Genomic DNA, 23,656 nt, shown 5'->3' with positions numbered 1-23,656 from the left:
ACGCTTTTCCCTTCTCTTCATGCACGTCCTTTCTACCGAACACGGGAGGAATGCGAAGGGAATGTAAGCGGCGTGTAGCCCGCAGACAGGGGTTTTCGCTGGCTGGTTCAGGCGCGTGCGTTACGGCGAGTCTCCCCAGCCGGGGTCCAACCCGGACCTGTCTGCCGCGCCGATGAACCCGCAGCCTCTCACGGTAGGGCGCCGGCGCTTCGCTCCCCCCGAGAATGGCTACTGGACCGTGGCACGACGGCGAGGTGGCCGGTGCCATCAGGATAGCAGAATCGGTGCTGGTGGTGTTTACGAAGAAGCGGTGCGCTCGTACACGTTGTGGCTCCCTCGGCTTTCATGCTGTCTCCTCTCGCATTCTTGTCTTCCTCGTCGTTCTTTCCATCCCTCTTTAAACCTTCTACACCCCGCGTCCCTTCAGCAGCGATATCACCACCAGTGCACCGGATTTGTGCCGGCTCATTCACTTTTCCCTTCGCGCTGCGCCTCTGAAAGCGCGCGACAGGAACAAGCACGCCGGGAGAGGCGTCGAATGCCGTGCGGTGTGCACTCTTCCTTTCTCGTCTCTCTCCCCCCCCGCTTCTCGGCGACCCCTCGCCAGAAAAGGCCCGTTTGCTTGTCTCCCGCCGTCCCGGCCCTTTGCCAACCCCACGAGGCGGAAGTGCAGGCGATCCGAGTCCGCAGGAAACTTTCCTTCCCGTACCGTCTCTCAATTACTAGAACGGTGTACAAGAGGTATCGACGCTTAGTGGAAGAATGAAAACGACACACGGGATTAAATGATATCTGTTCACCCGTTACCTGCTGCCCTCCTTCCTCCTTGCCGCCTTCCTGAATGCGGAGTCGCCGACCAGAGATCTTCTGCTGTTTCTCTCTTTCTCTCTTTCTCTCTCTCTACATATATCGGCTGGCTGTTCTCCACGCGCACGCTGCCGTGGAGCCGCGCCACGCTACCTCACGCCCAGTGCGCCGTTGCCCCCACCTTCTACGCATCGTGCCCCCTTCCCTTCCCTTCCCTTCCGTCTCTCCCTCCCTTGTGTGTGCGCCTCTCGTCCCCCGCACCTCAGGTGCATCGCACGCGTTACTTTACCAAAGACACGATCAACGTAAAATCGAAACACAAGTCACGTATATGTCAGCCAGATAGAGGGAGCAGTATATAGAAAAGTAGAAGATATAACAGGTGTAGCCTTCTTCACCTCTCCTCTCGCAAGTTCTCATTTTTTCTTTCCGTTTTCCTAAGGGGATGAAGTCGCGTGCAGCGCAGCGGCAGGGAGGAGAGAACGCCCACAACGTGTCTCCGGCCTCCGATGCACTTCATCTGGGTGTTGCGCATGCGCTGACCCCCAGCGAAGGAGCGACGGTTGCCGTGCTCACGGAGGGAGGTGCGCAAACCCGTCTCTTGGCGAATGACGCTGCTGCTGCCGCCGTTGTTGCTGAGGAGGGTGATGACCCCGAGGCTAGCGAGGATGGTGAGCACATCTCTCAGCAGCACGTCTGGCCGCGTAGCTGCTCCTACCCACTCGTTGGCGGTGTTCGCCGTTTGTGCCAATCGACATTGTTTTTTCTCACGCGCTCATTCTCGGCGGCTCCCCCCGCTACGCCCGCCGCAGCACCTCCGTCGTCCGCATCAGCGCAGGCGGGCACGGCTGGCCGCCCCTCGCGCTCCGTGCGGAAGCGACCGTCTCCTTTCCGCGGTGCCGTCTCCACCCTTCGCGCACGTGCGCGACGCCACCCCGTTCTCTGTGGTGTGTGTGTGTGTATCGTTGTGGTGCTGGTGCTCATCGCCGCGGACGCGTTCCTCAGCCTCGTCGCACAGATGATGCACCTGCCGTTGGGTGGGGATGCCGGTGAGCTACGAGGCGCGGACGCGACCCGGCAGCGGCAGCCCACCGCACAGGGAGGGGCAGGGGCGAAGACACCGTCACAAGACAGCGGTCACGCGTCTTGGCTGACCAGCTCACTCTTCACCGTCGTGTCCTTCCTCTTCCCCACGGCGGTGGCGATGTGGAGAGAGATGTCGCTGCGCGAGCCGGACATCTCGGCGGTGTATTTGTATGACGATGCAGCGGCGGCGGTGTACCGAGATCACAACGTGCTCGAGCGCGCATATTTGCCGCGTCATGCGTTGCCGTGGGTGACGATCGATGCAGCGGTGTTTCGCACGCCGGCGGAGTGGGCGCGTGCGCCGCTGGGCCGCGACGACCTGCTGCCCTTCCCCGCGTCTCCCTCGGCCGCACCGCAGGCGGAGGCGAGCGGTGGTGCCGCACCTGCGGGGCAGGAGAGCACAAGGCTGCCGCCGGAGATTACGGTGACGGTGTATTCGCCGGCTGGCACTTTCCGCAGCTACTACTGCGCGGATGAGCCCAACCGCACCCGCGTGGATGAAGAGCTTTACATGGACCCCGCACGCAGGGCGGTGCTCGACAGCGTTTTTGCCGACTCCCCTGCGGCGTTGAAGGCAGCGCAGACCGGTGCGCCGAAGCGGGCGTCGGCGGCCGACTTGCGGTGCCGTGGCTGCACGTTTCAGTGCGTCCACCCCCGTTTTCTCCGGGGTGCGCGTGGGCGTGGCGGTGCGGCGGCGGCGCTTGCCGGCGACGTGGTGGACGGCGGCGCGCTCTCGTGGGATGTGTCGTTGGAAGACGTCGACGCAGGGCTGATCCAACTGCCGGGTGACAGCGAGGGTGGCAACCACAACGGCAGCAGCAGCATCGTCACTGTCACACGGAACGATCTCTTCACCTGCAAGATGGTGTACGCCAATGACGGCCCGAACCCACGCGATGTGGCTATGCGTCGTGCCCTGCTGCTGTCCACGGACGTCTGGCTGGCTCACTACGGCGGCGCGCTGCCATTCTATTACGTGAATTACAGCACCGCTGCCACGCTGCTTCCACACGGCGCGAGCGGCGGTCTCAACACCACGACCGCGTCGTCGCTGCCGCCTTCCTCCCCCTATTCGCTCGTGCGTCTGCTGCCTCTGCACACCGTTGGGGCGTACGAGGAAAGCATTCAGAGCTTCCCCGGTTACGCGCTGTGGCAGGCCCACTGGACACAGTTCGATGCCGTGTATATGCAGCAGAGGGTGCGCCGTCCCTCCCTGCTGCCGCGACCGCGGGGATGGCGAGCCACCTCCCCCACCGCATCTGGAAAGGCAGCGGCGGTTCCCCCGGGCACCAGTTTCTCCATGTGGGGTCACGTGCACTTGGTCCTGCACGAGTTTCAGCTGATCGTGTTTCTCAACCAGCAGCTGCGAGCCGCACGGGCCGCGGAGCCGCAGCGGGAGTCCCTCACCGAAAACGATGCCCCGTCCCTCATGGCGGCGGCCTCGGGTGTGATCCCGCGGATGGCTGTGGAGCTGCTGCACGGCGCGGACACGATGCTGCTGCCTATGGAAGACGAGAACTTCCACGTACCCGCGACTAGCGGTGTCCGCTGGCGGCCCCCCTCGGTCGCGGACTGGAGCGGGACTCCGCCGCACAACACCACCCACGAGCCGCGCAAACTGCTGCTCCCCTTTTCCGCTGGTGGCCGCATCCCCGCCATCGCCGCTGCGATCAGCAACTGCTGGCATGGGCGGATGTGGTGGCTGTCGGAGCTGTCGCGTTACTATCCGGTGCACAACTTCGGCCGATGCAATATCCCGCCCCCGCCGCCGATGCCGGGAGACGCGGAGCCGCCCTCTGCCGGGGGCATCCCGCAGCGGGTGCGCTATGGTTTCCCTGCCGAGTGCAAGGCGCAGAAGATCTACCCACACCACGACTCCGCCATGGAGCGCGCTCGGCGGAGGCTGAGTTCTTCATTTCCTGCTGTGGGGCGGCCGCGTAGCCTGTCACACGAGAACCGCAATCACGAGCTGCGCTGCGTCTTTCGCAAGTACAAGTACGTCCTGGCCTTTGAGAACACGGTGGAGGATGGCTACGTGACGGAGAAGGTGTACAACGCGCTGCTGAGTGGCGCACTGCCCCTGTATGTGGGCGCCATGAACATCGACCAGTACGTGCCGCAGGGCGGGTCGCGTGCGGGGAGTCAGCACCCCCAATCTTCTCCCCCCTCTGCGTCTCCCCCGCCCGTACTGTCTGTCTTACCCGTCCTTCAGATGTTCCCCATTTTGAACGAGACGGCGATGCGGCTGGAGGACCGACGGATAGTGAAGTTGCACGAGGAGGAGGAAGCCATTTCCGGCGAGGTGTTGCGGACCCATGCGGCGACGCTTCGCACTGATGCTGCGCAGGCGCGCCGTGCAGCGGCCACGTCCCCCAGCCAGAGGAACGTCAACAACGGTGGTCGTCCGCCTGCCGATGCAGGAACGCACGAGACGATGGAGGCGACGGCGACGTTGGCGGAGTGGACCGCGCGGGCCATGGAGGCGGTGGCCCGGCAGGCGCCCAACAACAGCTGTGCATCGCACTTCCTGCTGTACAACACGGCGCCGTCGACTGCCGTGCCGGAGGCGAAGGACGCGGGCAGTGCAGTGGAGAGTGTGGCGGATCTGCCGTTCCACCTCCCGCTGGGGACCTGGCCGGCAGCGAATGCCGCCGCCGCCACCCCCCCTGCCTCGCCCGGTGAGACGGCGCTGACGGAGGCGGGCGCGGACCGTCGCACCGCATCTGGCTTCCCGTCGTTTCTGTGGCGCCTCCATCACGACCTCACTCGCCGCTTGAATCTGCACGCGCAAGGCGGCGGCACGGAGGAGAGGGGCGAGAGGAAAAAGACGGCCACGAAGACGCAGCCGAAGCAGCGCTCCGTGACCATCTTCTCGTATCCCTTCATCGATCTCTTCGCTAACACCGCGCGTGGGTTTGCGGAGGAGGTGGCGGCTGCGAAAGCGAAAAGCACACGAGTGTCCGCAAATGCAGTGGGCGATCAGCTGCCGCGTGGCACGCCCGCGCTACCGGATCGCATCGAGGCCTTTCACGACTACGACGACACCGAATTACCGGCGGGCGAGACAGGGAAGACGAGCCGCGAGCGTGCCGCGGCGGGGAACACGACGCAGGGGGTGTGGCTCAGTCGGGGAAACGCCTTCTCTGAGTATTACGTGCGCCGTCGTATCCCACCCGCCGCCAAGTATGAGGCGGCTGTGCGTACGAGCGACGGACCACCGATGAGCGGCTTTGCGCAGCTGGCGGCGTACCTGCGTGCACTGGATGCCGATCCTGGCTTGGTGGAGCAGGCAGGTTACTTCGACTGGTGGAAGGCGGAGAGGATGGAGGACTTTGGCGGGGCCTTCTTGGAGAAGCTGTACATTCCGCACCCCATCTGCTCAATCTGCGCCGGTGCCTTGGAGAAGAAGGAACGAAGAGGACTCGCGTGAGTGTCTTCTCATCTCATTTACTTATCTATTTGAGAAACCAATTCAACATTCGTCGATGTAGGGGATATGAAGAGAAGCTCTTTGCCGTTTGCTTTTTTTTGTTTTGCTACTCTGGTTCGAGCGGGTGTGCGCGTGCACGTGTTTGTTGAGCATGAGCTACACCACCTCAAACCACAAGGTCCGCCTTTTCTGCCTGTACAGAAATCTAAGGAGGAAGCTATCGCTGACATGGATGGTAGCAACTCCCTGTATCTTCTCTCGTTTTCCAATGGCGATAACACGAGGTGTTGTCCCCCCTCCAAGAGCCACCTAAGGCCGCTGAGACAACGACTTCAGTACGCTTTTCCCTTCTCTTCATGCACGTCCTTTCTACCGAACACGGGAGGAATGCGAAGGGAATGTAAGCGGCGTGTAGCCCGCAGACAGGGGTTTTCGCTGGCTGGTTCAGGCGCGTGCGTTACGGCGAGTCTCCCCAGCCGGGGTCCAACCCGGACCTGTCTGCCGCGCCGATGAACCCGCAGCCTCTCACGGTAGGGCGCCGGCGCTTCGCTCCCCCCGAGAATGGCTACTGGACCGTGGCACGACGGCGAGGTGGCCGGTGCCATCAGGATAGCAGAATCGGTGCTGGTGGTGTTTACGAAGAAGCGGTGCGCTCGTACACGTTGTGGCTCCCTCGGCTTTCATGCTGTCTCCTCTCGCATTCTTGTCTTCCTCGTCGTTCTTTCCATCCCTCTTTAAACCTTCTACACCCCGCGTCCCTTCAGCAGCGATATCACCACCAGTGTACCGGATTTGTGCCGGTTCATTCGTGTTGCTTCGTAGTGTGTATTTTTTCCTGTTTGTGCGTTTTGGTAGTTATGTGTCTGTAGGGGTATCTCGTCTTCGTTCCTTCTTTCGAATCGTTTCCGTTAGGTTCATGTCAGCGACTCTGGCCGGGGCGCCGCCCTTCCCTTCCTCGTCTACGTGCATCGGTGCCAACCCTGTCCACAGCAGTACGAGCGTCGTCTACGCACGTCGGGATGGCCGCACCGCCCTCGAAATGCGCGGTAAGGAAATGAAGTTGTCAGAGATGGTCGCATTTGACGGGAGCAGCTGGTACGCCCAGGGCCAAACTGCCGTCACCGTCTCTCTCCACGGACCCACGCTCGCCAAGAGCGAGGTGTACGACACGTGTTTGGTGCGGGTACGCGTCCAGCACGCACGCGGGCGGACACCAGCCGCCGGCGGTGCCGAGCGAGCCGTCTTCGAAGAGGTGAAACTGGAGCTGCTGACCCGCCGGGATGCGATGGAGTTGGCCTCCTTGCTGGAATCCACCATCGATGCCGTGTTCATGCGCGAGCGTTTCCCCCGTTGCGTTCTTGTGGTTGATGTGGTGGTGATGCAGGATGATGGGAGCCTGCCGGCAGTCGCGCTGAACGCGACAATGTGTGCGTTGCTCGACGCCGGCCTGCCGTGCCGGACAACCATGGCCGCCGTCAGCGTGGTAGCGTTGAGCCGTGCACAACACAGCAGCAGACACGATGGAAAAGGCGGGGGCGCGGCGCCGGCGTCACCTTCGTGGCTTTCCTCGTCCACCGTAGGCGCAGGAGGAACATCAGGCGCGACTGCTGGTGCCGACGTAGCCGGCAGTGCGGTGGAGTTCCTTCTGGATCCAACGAGAGTGGAGGAGACCCTCAGCAGTGGCGACGACAACACCGCTGTCGTCAGGGTCGAGAAGGACGACATCAGCGGGTCTTCATCCTCCGCCTCTGCCCCCGCTGTTGGTGGTGGCAGCCGCCTGTCGCTCCCCGGCAAGGATGCCGCACAGGCACTGCAGGAGCAGTACAGTTGTGTCAGCACTGGCGTTTTTGTGTTCTCGAACCCGGCGTGTGGAGGTGGGTTGTTGGGGCAGCTGGTGCGACGACGATGTGATGGTGATGGCCGTGATGGTGGCTCTGCCGGGGCCATCGTATCGCTGGAGGCCTACGGGCAGATGATGGCGCTGGCGGAGCGCGCCGCAGCGGTGCTGTTTGAGTTCTTCCGTCAGTGCAACGTCGCGGAGTAGCTCAGTAGAGTTCGCGCCTTCGTCGTACCCGCTCTTCTTCTGTGGTGTGCTTGGTGAGAAGGCGGTGGGCAGCGGAAGGAGCACGGATCGTTTTGACGACCGCGAACGCGGTGGACAACGGTAGCTGATACCGGAAGGAGAGAAGGTACGTCGGAGCGTAGTAATAATGAACGAAGAAAGAAAAGAAAACAAATTAATCTAAAGCAACGGATGAGGGAGTTCGTGTAAACGATGGGGGGGGGGTGGGAGGGGAGACGCATGGAGATGACGGCGGAGGGTATCCCAGAAGGCAGACCTTCGCAACGGACGAAAGCGTGTCCGCAAAAAGAAAAGAAGAGAAAAAGGACCGATAAATAAAAGCGGTGAGTCATGGAGGTGCGTGATGGCTTCTGTGGGTGTTCTTCGAGGACGCATGCGGAGGGTTTGGTGCGCGTCTTTCCGTTTTTTGTTGTTTTCTCTTCTCTCGCTCGCTCGCTCGCTCTCCTTTGTTTTTCTGTGTTGTGTTTTTTTCCTACCTCATGCATGACTCGTAGTGCTCTGCGTCCACAGCGGGGCCGATTCTGCTGGAAGAGCGGCGCTCTGCGGCGAATGCGTCTCTGCACCTCTCCTTGGCCTCGTAAACGGTAACAGAAACGATACCGAAATAAAACGGAAGCAATTCCAGAAGGAGGAGAGGACCATTTGATGATGATGATTATTATTATTATTAATAGTACATCTTCTTCTTCAGCGGTCCGACGCACGTTTTTTACTGGGGTTATTATTAATATTATTATTATTATTATTCCTGGTGCTGTTGTGGAGACCGCGAGCGAGGCATAACAGAGGGCAAGCAGCCGCGTTGCTCTCGGGGGCTGGGCCAACTGAAGGCGGTAGCACGGCGAGTCCTGGCCCTTCGCTTGCAGCTGTCCTCATGATAGCACTTTCCACGCCTGTGATGAATGGACGTGAACGCGCAAGCGCCTCTTTTCAAATGCATGAGATGTTTCCTCCCACTCCCACTCGACTGCCGGATCTGATTTCCCCGCTTCCTTTCTTGCTGCTGCTGTTTCTGTATTCCCTCCTGACTTGTGTGGCGTGACTCCGCGTGCCTTACACGACGCACCGTTATCTCTCGCTTCGGTTTTCTTCTCTCTTGGGGTAGGGAGGGGTGTAATTCAAATTGAAATACCATTTAGGCTTAAAAATTAACGAAGACAGATCAAATATCCGTGTATACATATTTTTTTTTTTGTATACATCGTACGAGTCAACCTCTCATCCGCCGCCGCCGCCACTACCGCCGTGCAGTACATACCTATGTCCTCTCTGTCAAACCCTGGCGGCCCGATCGCCGGCCACCCCGCGACTGGCACGCCGTCACCGCGGAAGGGTTCTCGTACCTCGGCCACCGTGCAGTGGTCCGGCCCGCTGCCGCCGATGTCGGCGTCGTCGTCGCGTGGTGTGTGTGTGGACGGCGTCGAGTGGCCCGGTGGGGAGGGGCCAACGTTCTCCACCTCTGCTCCCCCCGCAACGGCCCAGTCGGCGGTCGGCGGTGTCGCCGCGACGGGCCACACGCGAGCCGCCGTGCCGACTCCCACCGTACCGAAGCGCCCGGGGGTTTTTAACGCCGCCTTCAGCGCCGCTGCGGCCGCGGCGACGGGGGTGGCGTGGCGGCAGCACCCCTCGAGCGACACCACCGCCGTGGGTGGTTGTGGTGGTGTTCCTGCTGACTCCTCTGCTGTGCGTGGAGCTGCCGTGGCGGTGGTGGCAGCGCCGCGGCCGCGCACATCAGAGGATGAAGTTGACGTGCAGCAGCAAGGTTCAACTGCCGCTACTCCTCCGACTCTACCACCACCGCCACCACCGCCGCCGTCGATGTCGACGACGCACAACACAAATGGCGTGTGTGAGGCCATCGTAAGCGGTGTCCGCCACGCCGCTGGCGGCTCCAGCCTGTGGGGGCCAACGACGGGCGGCAACAACGCACCTCTTGCTCTGTCTCCCCCGCCTCACAACAACACCAGTACATCTCCTGATGGCGGCTCTCCGCCGCACACACCATCACCACCGACGTCGATGTCGGCTGGAGGCGCCGAGGACGGTGCTCGGGCGAAAACGGCGGAGGGACGGCGCAGCAGCGGCCGCTACGTCGGCGCAGTCCTCCCGGAATACACCACCCCGGGCGAGAGCGCGAGCGAGAACGCACTGCTGTTGTGTGAGAAGCGCATGTCGGACCCTTTCGCCTCATACTCCGTGGAGATGCTTGTGCGGGATGTCTGTGGGCAGCACGGCGGGGGTGCTGCTGACGGTGGTGGTGATGTGGTGACGCTGCCACACGTGACGGATGACGGGCCCATCACCGGCGAACTCACGCCTTATCCTCCACAACAACAGGGACAATTGCAGCTGCACCACCAGCGTAGCACGATGGACTGTAACGATGACCTGCAGCGACTACTTGAGGATGCCCATCAGGCCTACGCACAGGCCGAGGCACGCCTGTTGGACGACGGCCTCTCGTTGATCGAGGACTGGATGCGTACCCGAGACTTGTTCTTCTCAGCTGGGTCTCTCTTTGCGGCAGTCGGCGACGCGACGACGGCGGCGCGCTGCCTGCTCCACGCCACGTTCATCAATCGCGCCTTCCACAGCGACGGCGAGGCTCTCACGACGCTGTCCATGTCCGTTGAGCAGCTAAAGCATGCCCACCCGCGGGTCGCGGTGGAGTCGCTGCTGCGGCTGGTGCCGTGCTACGCGAATAAGAACCTGCGCTATCAGACCGCTCGCTGCTACCGGGATGCGGCGGAGCTGCTGGAGACGGAGCTGGAGGAAAAGGCCGCCGCCGTGGAGCTCTACCGTGCTGCCTTGGCGGTGTACGCCGACACGCAAGTTGCGGCGAAGGCGTTGTCCCGCAAGTGGCAGAAGCAGCAGCAGCAGCAGCGGCAGCAACCGACACAACACTCCTTCACCACCGCCATCGCAGATTCCTTTAGCAATCTTGCGCTACAGACGACGATGTCTATCACGGAGGAGGACATGAAGTCGCTGCTGCCTTCCTCCAACGTGGACGTGACGGTTATGAACATGCAGGCGGGACTGCCGCCGCCGCACTACCAAGTCAGCACCACCGTGCAGCGCAGTCTGGTGGAGGCCTGCCGTGGCCGTTTGCTGGTGCTGCTCGCACAGCTGCACCGCTACGCTGAGGTGATGGAGGTGGCGCTGACGTGCGCCGATGCCGTCCCTCGCTCACTGCCACGCACCAAGTTTCTACTGTGCGCTACGCTCTCCGTGCTGGCGCGGGGGGCCCCTCCCCCATCGAAAACGGGGGATGGCGAGGAGGAGGGTGGCGGCATTGACGCGGCCTCCGCAGAGGAGGTGACCCCGCCGGCCGGCACCGTCCCTGCCTTCATGAGCGCGGCAGCGGAGGCGGCCGATGCGCTGTACTTCGACAGCCTGTACGACACGGCGAAGGTCTTCTCCTCCCTGCAGGAGGAGGATCGTGCCTTTCAACGTGGAAAGGAAAACGAGCTGGTGCGTGCGCTGCTGGAGGCGAACAAGGCCTGTTCCTTGTCGATGTACGACGAGGCGGTGCGCACTTACAATGGCTACGCCACGACGGAGCGGAGCGTGGTGCTGGATGTGTTAATAGAGCAGTGTCGCCGCTGTCTCTTCCAACATGTGGAGCGCTTTGCGTAGTATATATATATGCGTGAAGCATCAACACCTTCTTTTATTTTTTCTTTTGCTTTCTCTCTTCCGACATTCACATCTTTCGCCTTTTTTTTTTTGTCAATGCTGTACCTCTCCGATGTATGGCCGCCTACACACATGTGTCACGGCCGTCTTCTTCTTCTCTATGTACCTTTTTCTACTGGAAACCGTTTCTGTTCTGGTGACACCGCAATACTCATATGTAGCTCGTGTGGCCTTCTCTTTCATGTTTTTCTCTTTTCCTTTCTAGCGTGTTTGGGTGTGTGTTGAGTCCAGTGATGACGATTATGGTGGTGATGGTGATGGTGGTCTTCTCCGCTTCTTCGTTTCTTCTTTTCATTTGTTACCTTGTTGGACGCAACAGTCGTTGTGTGAAGGGTGAAGGGTGCGTGGTGCGTGGTGCGTGTGTTCATGTGAAATACGTCTCCCGCCCCTCCCCCTTCGCGTGCTTCTTTTTTTTTTGCTGTTGCGTGCCGCGTTCTCCTCTTTCTCCCTCTCTCCTCTCGCTCCACTTTGACAATAACGCGGGTGGGAAAGGAAAAGAAAACCAAAAGAGGCCGCCGCCGCGGAGGCAGACGCACTGGCAGAGATGGCCAAGAGGTTTCGATGTTCTTCATCATCTTCTTATATATGTATCTGTTTTGGTAACGATACTGTCTGTGAAGCCGCGCGTAGCGAGGATGTAAAAAAAAGCAAAGAGACAAACAACAAAAAGAATCCTAAAAAGAAGCACCGGTGGCGGTGGCGGTGGCGGTGGTGGTCATGAGTCTCCAGATGACAGGAGGCTACCCCCTTCCTTTCTCTACACCCACACCAACACACCCAACAAGGAGAGGACCTCTACCAACAAATGTCATGGTCGGGATGACGCTTCCGTTTTCCGTTTTTTTTTTTTAGCATAAAAAGTAGAAAAAGAATGCAGTGATGTGGGCCTTTTTCTTACTTAATTCGGGGGGGGGGGTGGCTCTGCTGCGGTTATCACGCGCTCCACAGACTCTTCCCTTACATCCCTTCAACGTTTTTCTCTTTTGCTTCTTCGTGAGCACCGCACTCGCACACGCACGCACGCGAGCAAACATCTTGCATGCGTGCGTGCGTGTCACCTCTACATGGCTTTCTCCTAACGTTTCTCTTTCTCTGTTCTCCTCCTCCTCCTCCTCCATAACAATAACAACAACAACAACATAGTAAACGTGAACGCCAACAACCTTGATTCGACTGCTGATACTATGTTTATGAACCAGCACACGACGTATCGCCTGCAAAAGAAAAAATAACAATAAAAAGGTAAATCGTACAGAGCACTTCAAACAGGTTCGACCGCACCTTACAACAAAGCACGACCATTGGCGTTCACGGACTGTCCATCACTTCTTGATTTATATCCCACAGCGACTCTTGACGGTACTCCCCCCCTTTCCCCTTTCAGTTCTCGCTAGCGAGAAAGGGAAGAGAAAAGACCGGACAAATAAAGGAAAGCGTGCACGCACGGCCTTTAATATTTGTATACGTTGATAGGCGAGAATCGGCGACACATCCTCCCACCCTCCGCGGCTTCTCGTCTCTGCGTAAACGGGGTTGTCCACACGGCTCTTTCTATTTCCATTGCTTTCTGTTAATTCTTCACACACCTATATGTACATATATATAGGCGTACTGAACAACGACACGAATAGAGGGACCACAACACATCAACCGCACCATGTCCAAACCAGACTGGATGAACTTTGAGGACAGCGCCAACGGCGCCGTCGTCCAGCCGACCACCGACACGGCCGCCACAGCGGACACCGTTGCTTCCCTCGCCGGCCACAACGATGCCGCTGACAGCCGCAGCGCGCTACACGGAGTAGGCGAGGAGGACCTTCCGCTATTCCTTCGCGACGACGCGACAGCCTTCCACGTTCCGCCTGACGGTACGGCCTCCTCCGGCACGCCGGCGTTCTTATCCGATATGTCCAGACACCACACGGACGCGCAGGCGGGGGAGGGGGAGAGCGAGATGGACGGAGGCAAGAATACTCGCCGCGTGGGTGCGGGAGGTGGTGCAGGGAGCGGCGCTCTTCGACGGCCGGGCACAGCAGACGACAAAAGTGTCAGCAGCAGCACCGTCATGTACGCAGATCAGCCCTCCGCCGCCCTGCTCCACTTTACCGGCGACAGCGGTGACGCCTGGTCCCTGCACCGGGTGCGCATTCTTGGCAAAGGCAACTACGGCTGCGCTACCCTCTACTCGCTAGACGAGGAGACCGCCGGCTCTTCTCCGTCTTCGTCGTCTGCGTCATCGCCGTCGCCGCGGCGGTCCGTCGTGGTCAAGGACATCAACGTCCAAACGATGCTAAATCCAAGAGAGGACATGTCAGCGGTGCAGAACGAGCTGCGCGTGCTGCGCAGCGTTGCCGGGCACCCGAACCTCGTCCAGTACGTGGACGCCCTCTTCGACGCCCGTCCGGAGAACTATCCGATGTGCTTCATTCTCATGGAGTACGCGGCAGGAGGGGACTTGGCGGCACTCATGGAACGCTGTAGCACCACCGCGGCGGCGGCGGCATCGTCTCCCACCACCACAGCAAACACAACGGCCATTGCATCGTTCGCGAGCGATCTTCTTCGCCACGGCGGTGACGGCGGCACTACCATGATCTCGGAGGATCACGTAGCCGCGTACCTCATTCAAACCGCCGTGGCGCTGCACTCTCTGCACACCGAGTACGGTGTCCTCCACCGCGACGTGAAGCCACACAACATCTTTTTACTCGAGGACGGCGTGACGGTGCGGCTCGGCGACTTTGGCATCTCCATGCAGCTCGGCCGTGTTGGCGAGAAGGCGAAGGAGGCGTGCGGGTCACCCTACTTCATGGCGCCGGAGATCTTCGAGGAGAAGCCCTACGACGCCGCGGCGGATGTCTGGTCGCTGGGAGTCGTGTTCTATCAGCTTCTGACGCGCCAGCTGCCGTTTGTGGCCGCATCCGTCGCCGCGCTGGGGCCGCTGGTACGCCGAGGCCAGTTTGCTCGCCTCTCCGACGCATCCTCCGAGGCTGCTGCTGCTGTCAGTGCGGCGGCGTACTCGAAGGAGCTGCGGGAGCTGGTGGACTCGCTCTTGACGGTAGAGCCTGCAGCTCGGCCGACGCTGCGGCGGGTGCTGCGCAGCCGATACGTCCGCGATCACCTGCGGTGCGTCCCGCTCTCCGTGCTGCAGGCGAAGCGACCAGTGGTGGCGCGTGCCACGGGGCCGGCGGTTTTGCCGAGGGATGGGGCCGCCGGCACCGGCACCGGCACCGCCACCGTTGCCCCGCAGTTTACGGAGGAGTCGCTTTACGCGTCGGTTTTCGGTGCGGAGGCGGTGGCGGCGGCCGTGGCGCACGCGAGCTTCGCCGGTGTGTCGCCAATCGTGAGCCGCACTTCCCACCCGTAGCGCTCATACTTCGATGTGTTTATCTCTTCGAGGGAGAAGAAAAGAATGCGGTGTCTGACGGCGAAGATGCCACAAAGTGGTTCGGTTAGCTCGACAGAGTTGAGGAAATGAAAGCGAAAACGTTCTCTTGATCTTTCTTACATGAAAGAAAGAAAGAGCAAGGTATGGGAGAGAAAGGGAGAGGGAGAGGAGGACGAGGGGGAAGGGGAAGAATCGTTCTGACAGACCTTGAAGTGTGTGTGTGAGTGTGGCACGTACGCACATCTCTAAAGACCACGATGCGCGATCAAGCGACATTGCACACGACCGTCTCTCTCTCTCGCCCTCTCCCTCTCTCTCGGGTCGTTTTACCCCCTCCGCCGTCTTCGCCGTCTTCGCCGTAGAGAAACAAGAAACGAAAAGTGAAAGGAAAATAAAAAAACAAAAGCGGGCAATAACGTTTGCACAGACGCTGACGGGGTGGGCCGAGAAGGACGAGTACTATTCAGACCAACGTGGATGGAGGGAAGCCTTCCGTCATTCATACGTTGTCTTTACTACCATCATTTGTGTCATTGATGCGGAGATGAAGCGGCGACGTGCTAAGCAACAAAAACAGGAGTATAAAACAAGATGAGGCTGAAAACCCGTGTCTTTATCTGTAGGTGTTCTTCTGCTCTACTCTTCACGACGCCCGCACGCGCACACGCCCGACATAATCGTGTGGGTCTGCTTTGCGGCTCCTCCCCCGCTTCGTAACTCCCTCCTGTCCTTCCGCCCGTTCTCTCTTGTGTTTCTTGTATTTGCTTTTCCACATGCTCTCCTGTGCGGCCGCGTGGTGCTGTGCGCGTTACCACCCGAACCCGTTGTGCTTCCATTGGGCACACGCACACAACTCCTCATGCGCGTTGCGTCCTGTCTTGGCCATCGCAGTTCCCTGTGGTCAGAGGTGCCTGTGCGCTGTTCCTTCGTTCTGCTGCTGCGTTCTTTGTTTTCGCCTCCCCCCATTCGCTTCTACGGCGTTTTGCTGCCTGACGGTTGCGGAGATGCGCGTTGAGTGGAGGGAGTTTGCGCAGGCGGCGCGCAGCATGCATCAGCAACCCGGTGGCATCAAGCGCACCCGCCTCATGCTGCACCTCCGACCCTACAAAACACGTAAGATATTCGCGCTGAAGGCGACCGACGGCCGCACCACGCTGACGACGCGTGTGGAGCATCAGGGCCAGATTAGGCTGGTCGAGGCCCTCGTGGGAGACTTTGTGTCCGCGTGCACGCGTGTGTCGGTGCCGGCGTCTGTGTCTGCTGCCTCGGCCACCGCGGCGGCCGCGCTCCCCCCCGCCGCGTTGCATACGGAGAGCGGGGCCGGGGGAAAGGCCGGGCAGGCGAGCTCGCCGCCCCATCCGCCGCCACCGCCGCGGAGCAGCAACCGGCAGGTGAACAAAGGAAGGAAAGGCAAGCGGCACTAGCGCGGCGTGCGGTACGGCTGAGGCTGACTGTGGGACTTGTGTGTGTGCCTTCGGTGTGCATGGGTGCCGACGAGGTGGCGTAACTACGTAAGAAGGAGTAAAATGCGAGAAGAATGAAGAAGCGGTGGGACGCCCGCGGCGTGTCAACAACGGTGGTGTGAGTCGCCGTGCTTTGTTGTGCTGCGGTGGCGGTGTGAGGGGCAGCACGCGCCACTGCGCCTCTCCCCGTCCCTCTCCCCGTCCCGTACGGCTCGCAGCTGAGAGCACGGCGCGGCTGAGGTGTGGCGGTGGTGTTTTCGCTGCGGAGCCACGTTGTCCAGCTGCTTCAGCGTCGTCTGTGGGTGCGAAACGCCAAAATGGCGGATCGTTTCGTGATCTCTCTCCTCTCCGGTTTTCTGTTGCGGAGGAGGTCCTGCCACGCGCACGGAGGCGGAGGAGAGCACCGTGTTGTGATTGCCAACTTTCTGATTTCGCTGTCGGGGCGGCCCGCAACCGCGATTCCACACACTTTCCTCTGTCATTTCCCTCTTCTCCCTCTTCTCCCTCCCCCTTCCCCCTTCCTCCTTCTTTCGCCCCTCAGCAGACATGCTTTTCGCACGGCCTGTGTGTTCGTCTAACTTTGCTTTCTCCGCATAAAACAATACATCCAGTTCTCCATTTTTTCTTCCCTCGAAGGCCACCCACCCCACCGCGCGTTGAGCCGGATAAGGATAGGCTGCCGCTTCGTTCCATGGTGGGCTCAGTGCGCGTGCGTAGTTGGTATTACGCAGCGGAAGCACCACATAAGCACACCGGAACAGGCAGCCCTGCTGGCCACTCTCGGCAGCGGAAGGCGGTTCGTCTCTCCCCCTTCTCTGTGCCGCGGTTGTCTCCCCGTTTCTGCTGCCGACTAAAGCGCCGGACAGCTTCTGTTTTCTTCCGTCTTTCCGTGCCGCGTAGTTGGCGGCGGACTTTGGAAAGGCGTCAGCCACTTCATTTGGATACATTCGACGGGAAAACACAAACTAAGTAGGTGGTGAACTCGGTGTTGTGGAGAAAATACGCCCTCACCCGGGGAGGACGGCACTACGGTGTCGGGCAAACATCGTTAACGCATCCGCACGCCAGAAGAGGCCATCGAAAATCAATTTTCCTTTTCTGTTTCCTTTGCTTCTTCATCTCCACAAGTGACACCATAGAACACTAGCGGTATAGCTCGCCGTGCGGTGAACTGCTCAAAGAGTCCCCGCAAGCACAACCGCAGCAGCCAAGGGCTGAAGAGACAATGAAGCCGGCGAAGGTAAACATGCACGGTGCCTTGCCGAGCAACGCCGAAGATGTACCGGACAATGACGCCACGCTACTGCGTCGACTCAGCTGCGACAACGGTAGCAACGAGGCGGAGAACTCCAGCAAAGCGGAGATTGCAGACGTGCCCACGGAGCACGACGGCACCGAGCGGGATGCGTATCGCTCGCTTCTGCCGGTGACGTGCCTCCAGCTGCTGCGCACGGTCACGCATCGGTGGTGTCCTTCGTGGTTGTTATCGACTGGCACGGCCGCCGCGCAGAGTGTGTCCAAAGCGCACCACCGCTGTTGTTCCGACCTGTCGCAACTTCCCCCCAACAAGACCCGCATGCGCCGCCGTCACCTCGGCGTGCTGCTGGGCAGCTGCGCCTGTGCCGTGCGCGCCACGAAGCTCGGCTGCCTGCGTTTGCTTCACTGCGTGCGCCACGGGTGCCGGTCGCCGCGGCCCTCTTCGCCGGAGCCACCGCAGCCCCGCGCCCCTCGCCGCTCCGACCCCGTTCACCGATGCCGGCGTCGCGCTGCCTTTGCTGCCTCGGGGTCGTTCCTGCTTCTCTGCCTCGCCGCATTGGTCGATCTGATCTGGGTGGCCAACACTCTCAGCAACGACCCCTACACCGCCCTGCGCATTGAGCTTCGCGTTGCCTACCCGGCTAAAGTCGCAGACGACGTGGTGCGGATAGTGAAACGTCGAGAGTCTGGGCCGCTGGGCCACACGCCGGCCGTGGGCGTCTTCTCCACCCGCGCACAGACGATCCACGCGTACGTCGAGGAGCGTACGGTGTCCCTTCTTGCTTCGTTGTATGCTCAGCGACACCCGAACGAGATGCGTGCCGCAAGAGCACGGGTGGCGAGCCTGCAGGGCAAGATGGACTGCCCCACGCCGCCCATGCTTGGCGAGTACGCGCCAAGGCGCATCGACTCCTTGATCTCGGACGCGATGTTGTCCCGCATCGCGAGGGACGGCGTGGCGGTGGGTGCGTGCACGCTGGAGGTGGCAAGCTCCGCGCTGCTGCGGTGCACGCACGGGGTGCCGACCCTCGCCGCACCTCGGCATGACGCCGGCGCCTCTCCGTCGACGACGGACGCCATCTTCGACTCGCTGTGGGCCGCCTTTGCGAACGCGAGCAGGGCGGCGCCAACGCCGCCGGGGTGCCTGGCACGCCGCCAGAACCGCATGCCGTGCGCGGACGTGGGCACCGCGGCGGACAGCCGGCCCGCGATGACAGTCGGTGTGCCGCCTGATGAGCGCAGTCGGGTGCGGTTCCTGTATGAGCACGGCCGGGTGGGCGTGGACGGCGGTGCGGTGGCGGAGCTGTACTACGACTACACGCCGGGCCTGCCGGCGGAGGCGCGCGAGTGGCGGGTGCAGACGCTGAGGATGGGCAGGGCGACGGACGCGGATCGTTTTCATGCGCACGCCCGCGCCCAGGAGGAGCGCTTCCGCCGCACCACTCCGAGGGGCGCCGTCGACCCGGCAAGCCCCCCGTCGGCTGTCATTCTCTTTCTCGCTGGTGCGGCGGAGAGAGGCCCGAGGCGTCGCAACGAATTCATGCTGCACGCGCTGCCGCTGCTGGAGAAGCACCTGCTTCAAATCTACCCGCACTACCCGGTGCACGTGTTCTACGAGATGAAGATGCCGTCGCCTGCGTGGTCGCTGACGGACGTGTATCGGCACTCGGACGTGTACACGATCCTTCATTCTTGGCAGCCACCCGACGCGACGGCGCCGACCCAGGCGACGCAGCACGTTCGTATTCCGCCGCCGCCGCCGGTGCTGGTGGACGCTGCGGACAAGCTGCGGGTGCTGCGTGCGCAGCAGGCGGCGGCGCGGAGCTGGTTCGAAGACGTTGCATCGCGCGTGCCGTCGGCGCCGTACGTGACCTTCGAGAACGTCGGGCCGCTCTTCTCTACGCTGCCGTGCGGTGTGACGGAGGATGACGTGTCGGTATGGGCGAAGGGCCGTAGCTCGCGGTACGGGCACCGCCGCGGATATCGGCAGATGTGTCGGTTCTGGGCCCAGCTTGTGTGGCGGCTGCCGTCGCTGCGGATCTCGACGGGTTCCGCGGAGGGCTTGCGCGAGGTGGCTGCGCTGCCGCCGTGGCGTTTTCGCTACGCGTACTACCTGCGCCTCGACACGGACTCCTTCCTGCACCGCCCCGTGGCATGCGACCCGTTTGCGACGATGATGGCGCAGCGGTGCGCGTACGGGTACAACGCCATTGTTTTGGACGAGAAATTCGTGACGGAGCACCTGGGGAGTGCGATTGCGGAGTGGATCGGCAACCGGACGAGCATCGGGGGCGTGGAGCGCGCGCTGGCTGGCGTGAATGCGACGGGCGGTGCAGGGGAGGTGCGTGGCTGGGGCCGGCTGGGTGATCCAGCGGCGTCGAGCATGGTGACGCTGGTATCCGCCGCGGCGAGGGAGGAGCTGCCGCCGCTGCCACCGACGTGGCCGTGGCCGAACGTGTTCCCGGAGCACAGCAGCGCTGCGCTTTCCGCCGCGGAGAAGGACGTGCTGCGCACACAGTTTTTTACTGAGGAGCCGCCGGATGGCCGCAGAGCTGCTTCGGGGCCACTGCGGGCAGAGGAGAGCCCCGTGAGTGCTTCGTATACGCCGCTGCCCGCGGGCTTCGCGACACAGTCCACGTACAACCGCAGGATGTACTTCAACAACTTCGAGCTGGGCACGTTCGCCCTCAAGGCCCACCCTCTGTACACGTCACTGGTGGATTTCGTTGACAATCGCGACTACGACGACGTCACGGGGCCTGCGCGGGAGGCGGCGAGCTTCGACTACACGCTCAAGCTGCTGCGTCCCGACGACGCGGAGGGTGTGGTGGTCGGTGGGAACGCCTCCGTGTACGCGACCCCTGTGTATCTCCTCCTCCGAGCATCGGAGAGCGCGTCCCCCGGTGCGCCGGCCACGAACGGGTCGAGCTCGCCGTGCCTGGGCCGTCGGCTGAACGGGCGTGTGGGCGCGGACCCCGACATGAAGCTGAAGGCGCGCGACATCGACCGCGACTGGCGCTCGGGGTACTTTCAGCACCGCTGGGGCGATGCGCCGGTGCACTCGGTGGGCGTGGAGGCGGTGATGCAGCGTGAGGGCTGGGCTGCGTGTGCGTTCGCGAGCGACTTCGGTTTATACCAACACGGCCAGTTTAGGCCAGCAAGCGCTAGAGTTTAATCTGCGTATTTGATGTTCTGCGCGTTCGAAGGTTTTGCCGTTTTGTTGCTTATGGTGTCGACGTCTGCTGTGTTGATGCCTCTCTCTTTATCTCGGTGATGTTGCTGCTGTGGTGTTATCGCTGTGCAGGCCGAAGCGGTTTTCAGAGGTGCAGCGGGGGAATGATTGTGCGCTGGACTGGCTGCGGTGAATGGGTGGAAGGTACTTTTTGTTTTGTAAGTGTTTCTTTGCTTCTTATTGGGTTTCCCTCCTGTTTTCGCGGTATCGTTTTCAGGTCGCTCTCGGCTTTCGAATCGCTCTTCTCTCGCTGGTGCCGTGCACCCGCGCCTCGCTCCGCCCCGCCCCGCTTTGGAGGTAGATCGGCGAGGAATTCTGCCGCTTGTTGAGTGTTTTTGTGTTGTTTTTTGTTGATACCTTCTGAATCATAATATTGGGTAAGGAGAACAAAAGCAGCGCGCCATCTGGTATCCGCTTGCCGTAGGAGTGAAGGAGGCGAAAGATTCTCGCCACCGTTATGTCGTTCTTTGTTTTCCCGCGTCCTAATGCTCTTGCACATACGTCGTAGTGAAGATTGTAGCTAACGACGTGGAGTTCTACGGTGTCCAAATAATACTCCGCATAGATTGTTATCGACCCACCCACCCAAACCCAGCGGAAGCCGAGGGGTGCGCGTGGTCCCAATTGTTTCTTTTGTCGTCTTCTGAGAAAATATTTGTACTTTATTGTGCGCGATTCAAAACTCTCATTTTCTTTCTTAAAGGGTTCAAAGAACCGTTTTTGTGTTGTTTGGGGATGGGCGTGACAGGCTTGTAGGGTCTTTCGACGCCCAGCAATTAATTCAACAATGGAGAAAAGATTTAAAGAGAGTTGGCAATTGGAGCTGGTCGTACTCCAAAAGCATTGTAAAGGAGGTTTGCGACGTATGGAGTTAAGAGCGCCGGGTCAATGGTAGGTTGAGAGGTTACTCGCCTACATACGCCGGCCCCCCTCCCCCCTCAATAGCTTACTGAGGGTTTACTTAAACTACAATTATTCTTCCTGCTTTCTTTCTGTCAAGCAAGCTGGATTATGCAGCTTCACCGATGGATTGTTTCTTCAAACTGTACCGCTCGATCCCGTGGGGGTTCGAGACTTAACAACCATAAGAGAAAAGCGAAGTGAAAGGAATGTAGCGTTGCCGGGCCGCCAGCGTGAACGGCGTGAGACGGCACACGACAGGCAAGTGAGGCGCGTTTCTTCCTGCCCGCTTTGTCCGCAACCCGTAGCTCCAGCAAGACGAAAAATGCAGATGGTTGTGCCTGTCCCATGGGCAGGCACCAGTGGCTTGAAGAGTTCGATGAGTTTCTGTGAGTGACTGCAGTTCTGATGCGTATGGAAACACTTGTCGGCCTTCTACCTTTCCTCCTCGTACCGTTCCCCTCTCCCCTTCTCTCCTTCTCTCCTTCTCCTTCTTCCACCAGAAATCGTCCACACAGTGCTCATGAAGAGCATGCGCGCCACCTCCACGATGTACGGGTGCCGGAGGTTTGTGCGTGCGTGTGGTGCCTGCCGCCACGCGGTGCGGGGTGTGTCGGCGGAGGCGTCCGCTGCGGGCGGCGGTGCCCGGGCTGCCGTAGGGCAGATGTACGCGCGGTCGCAGACGAGGCGCGATCCTTTCCTGCGCGAGGGTACGGCGACGAGCCGTTTCTTCCGCGCGTACCGGGCGCGACTGCCGTTTCCGGTGCGCATGTCTGGCATCTTCCTGCTGGGGTTCTCGTTGGGGCTGGTGATTGAGGTGTTTGCGTGCAAGACGCACCTGTACGAGAGCGTGATGATGAAGAAGGACGCGCGACGACACGAGTTTGACGAGTTCGTTGTCGACTTCCGCCAGAATGTGGAGCGGTGGCAGCGGGAAGACATGGGCAAGCGTCCGGGCAGCTGAAGGGTGTGGTGGTGGTGGAGGGGGACAGTGTTTGCACCCTAGAGTGTGTGTCCCTGGTGTGTGCGATGCTCACAGTGCAGGTGCTTTTTTTTTTTTACATGTCTAACGGTGTCAACTGGATGGTGGCCTCAACGACACGGATGGGAAGCCCAATGACTGGCAAGGTGTGTGTGCAGTCATGTGCCGTGCGGCCCTCGTGCGGCTCGCGTTGTGCCGACCTCACGGCGCCCCTAAATGTGTGTTGCTTGGCGCCTGTGTGGACGTGAGGTGGGCGACAGTTGGGCACCGCATCAGAGCGAAGAGTGCACGGTGCACGCCCACACATGCACACGCCCGACATAATCGTGTGGGTCTGCTTTGCGGCTCCTCCCCCGCTTCGTAACTCCCTCCTGTCCTTCCGCCCGTTCTCTCTTGTGTTTCTTGTATTTGCTTTTCCACATGCTCTCCTGTGCGGCCGCGTGGTGCTGTGCGCGTTACCACCCGAACCCGTTGTGCTTCCATTGGGCACACGCACACAACTCCTCATGCGCGTTGCGTCCTGTCTTGGCCATCGCAGTTCCCTGTGGTCAGAGGTGCCTGTGCGCTGTTCCTTCGTTCTGCTGCTGCGTTCTTTGTTTTCGCCTCCCCCCATTCGCTTCTACGGCGTTTTGCTGCCTGACGGTTGCGGAGATGCGCGTTGAGTGGAGGGAGTTTGCGCAGGCGGCGCGCAGCATGCATCAGCAACCCGGTGGCATCAAGCGCACCCGCCTCATGCTGCACCTCCGACCCTACAAAACACGTAAGATATTCGCGCTGAAGGCGACCGACGGCCGCACCACGCTGACGACGCGTGTGGAGCATCAGGGCCAGATTAGGCTGGTCGAGGCCCTCGTGGGAGACTTTGTGTCCGCGTGCACGCGTGTGTCGGTGCCGGCGTCTGTGTCTGCTGCCTCGGCCACCGCGGCGGCCGCGCTCCCCCCCGCCGCGTTGCATACGGAGAGCGGGGCCGGGGGAAAGGCCGGGCAGGCGAGCTCGCCGCCCCATCCGCCGCCACCGCCGCGGAGCAGCAACCGGCAGGTGAACAAAGGAAGGAAAGGCAAGCGGCACTAGCGCGGCGTGCGGTACGGCTGAGGCTGACTGTGGGACTTGTGTGTGTGCCTTCGGTGTGCATGGGTGCCGACGAGGTGGCGTAACTACGTAAGAAGGAGTAAAATGCGAGAAGAATGAAGAAGCGGTGGGACGCCCGCGGCGTGTCAACAACGGTGGTGTGAGTCGCCGTGCTTTGTTGTGCTGCGGTGGCGGTGTGAGGGGCAGCACGCGCCACTGCGCCTCTCCCCGTCCCTCTCCCCGTCCCGTACGGCTCGC

General features: G+C 61.0%; 8 protein-coding genes across 14 annotated transcripts; all 8 read left to right on the top strand.

Annotated features, from left to right (window-relative positions):
- Window positions 1–426: 426 nt before the first annotated feature.
- On the top strand, window positions 427–5,323 carry ABB37_08911 (hypothetical protein; the record flags this gene model as incomplete). Of its 5 annotated transcripts, none has more annotated exons than XM_015808076.1 (1): window positions 427–5,323. In XM_015808076.1, exon 1 carries the CDS (start codon window positions 1,253–1,255, stop codon window positions 5,321–5,323), a length of 4,071 nt encoding a protein of 1,356 aa, XP_015653361.1. In that variant the 5' UTR covers window positions 427–1,252. The 5 variants fall into 5 exon arrangements, with proteins under 5 accessions (XP_015653361.1, XP_015653360.1, XP_015653359.1 ...); XM_015808075.1 differs by having other exon boundaries at window positions 445–5,323; XM_015808074.1 differs by having other exon boundaries at window positions 946–5,323.
- A 763-nt stretch (window positions 5,324–6,086) lies between these two features.
- On the top strand, window positions 6,087–7,367 carry ABB37_08910 (putative ribosomal RNA processing protein; the record flags this gene model as incomplete). Its single annotated transcript, XM_015808071.1, has 1 exon — window positions 6,087–7,367. Exon 1 carries the CDS (start codon window positions 6,240–6,242, stop codon window positions 7,365–7,367), a length of 1,128 nt encoding a protein of 375 aa, XP_015653356.1. The 5' UTR covers window positions 6,087–6,239.
- A 1,299-nt stretch (window positions 7,368–8,666) lies between these two features.
- ABB37_08909 (hypothetical protein) lies at window positions 8,667–11,045 on the top strand (the record flags this gene model as incomplete). Its single annotated transcript, XM_015808070.1, has 1 exon — window positions 8,667–11,045. The coding sequence occupies one exon, from the start codon at window positions 8,667–8,669 to the stop codon at window positions 11,043–11,045; it is 2,379 nt and encodes a 792-aa protein (XP_015653355.1).
- A 1,202-nt stretch (window positions 11,046–12,247) lies between these two features.
- On the top strand, window positions 12,248–14,475 carry ABB37_08908 (putative protein kinase; the record flags this gene model as incomplete). Of its 2 annotated transcripts, none has more annotated exons than XM_015808069.1 (1): window positions 12,248–14,475. In XM_015808069.1, exon 1 carries the CDS (start codon window positions 12,763–12,765, stop codon window positions 14,473–14,475), a length of 1,713 nt encoding a protein of 570 aa, XP_015653354.1. In that variant the 5' UTR covers window positions 12,248–12,762. The 2 variants fall into 2 exon arrangements, with proteins under 2 accessions (XP_015653354.1, XP_015653353.1); XM_015808068.1 differs by having other exon boundaries at window positions 12,711–14,475.
- Window positions 14,476–15,269: 794 nt separating this feature from the next.
- On the top strand, window positions 15,270–15,920 carry ABB37_08907 (hypothetical protein; the record flags this gene model as incomplete). Its single annotated transcript, XM_015808067.1, has 1 exon — window positions 15,270–15,920. One exon carries the CDS (start codon window positions 15,270–15,272, stop codon window positions 15,918–15,920), a length of 651 nt encoding a protein of 216 aa, XP_015653352.1.
- A 579-nt stretch (window positions 15,921–16,499) lies between these two features.
- ABB37_08906 (putative glycosyltransferase family 15) lies at window positions 16,500–20,391 on the top strand (the record flags this gene model as incomplete). 2 transcript variants are annotated; one of them, XM_015808066.1, is made up of 1 exon in its annotated part: window positions 16,500–20,391. In XM_015808066.1, exon 1 carries the CDS (start codon window positions 17,185–17,187, stop codon window positions 20,389–20,391), a length of 3,207 nt encoding a protein of 1,068 aa, XP_015653351.1. In that variant the 5' UTR covers window positions 16,500–17,184. The 2 variants fall into 2 exon arrangements, with proteins under 2 accessions (XP_015653351.1, XP_015653350.1); XM_015808065.1 differs by having other exon boundaries at window positions 17,087–20,391.
- Window positions 20,392–21,850: 1,459 nt separating this feature from the next.
- ABB37_08905 (putative mitochondrial hypothetical protein) lies at window positions 21,851–22,312 on the top strand (the record flags this gene model as incomplete). The annotated part of the gene is made up of 1 exon (XM_015808064.1): window positions 21,851–22,312. The coding sequence occupies exon 1, from the start codon at window positions 21,872–21,874 to the stop codon at window positions 22,310–22,312; it is 441 nt and encodes a 146-aa protein (XP_015653349.1). The 5' UTR covers window positions 21,851–21,871.
- A 438-nt stretch (window positions 22,313–22,750) lies between these two features.
- Window positions 22,751–23,401, top strand: ABB37_08904 (hypothetical protein; the record flags this gene model as incomplete). Its single annotated transcript, XM_015808063.1, has 1 exon — window positions 22,751–23,401. Exon 1 carries the CDS (start codon window positions 22,982–22,984, stop codon window positions 23,399–23,401), a length of 420 nt encoding a protein of 139 aa, XP_015653348.1. The 5' UTR covers window positions 22,751–22,981.
- Between the last annotated feature and the right edge of the window lie 255 nt (window positions 23,402–23,656).

This window comes from Leptomonas pyrrhocoris (genome assembly GCF_001293395.1).
Source record: "Leptomonas pyrrhocoris isolate H10 chromosome Unknown, whole genome shotgun sequence".
NCBI classification, from domain to species: Eukaryota; Euglenozoa; class Kinetoplastea; order Trypanosomatida; family Trypanosomatidae; genus Leptomonas; species Leptomonas pyrrhocoris.
The sequence above is the reverse complement of the archived record's forward strand: the minus strand, read 5'-3'. Positions and strand labels throughout refer to the sequence as shown.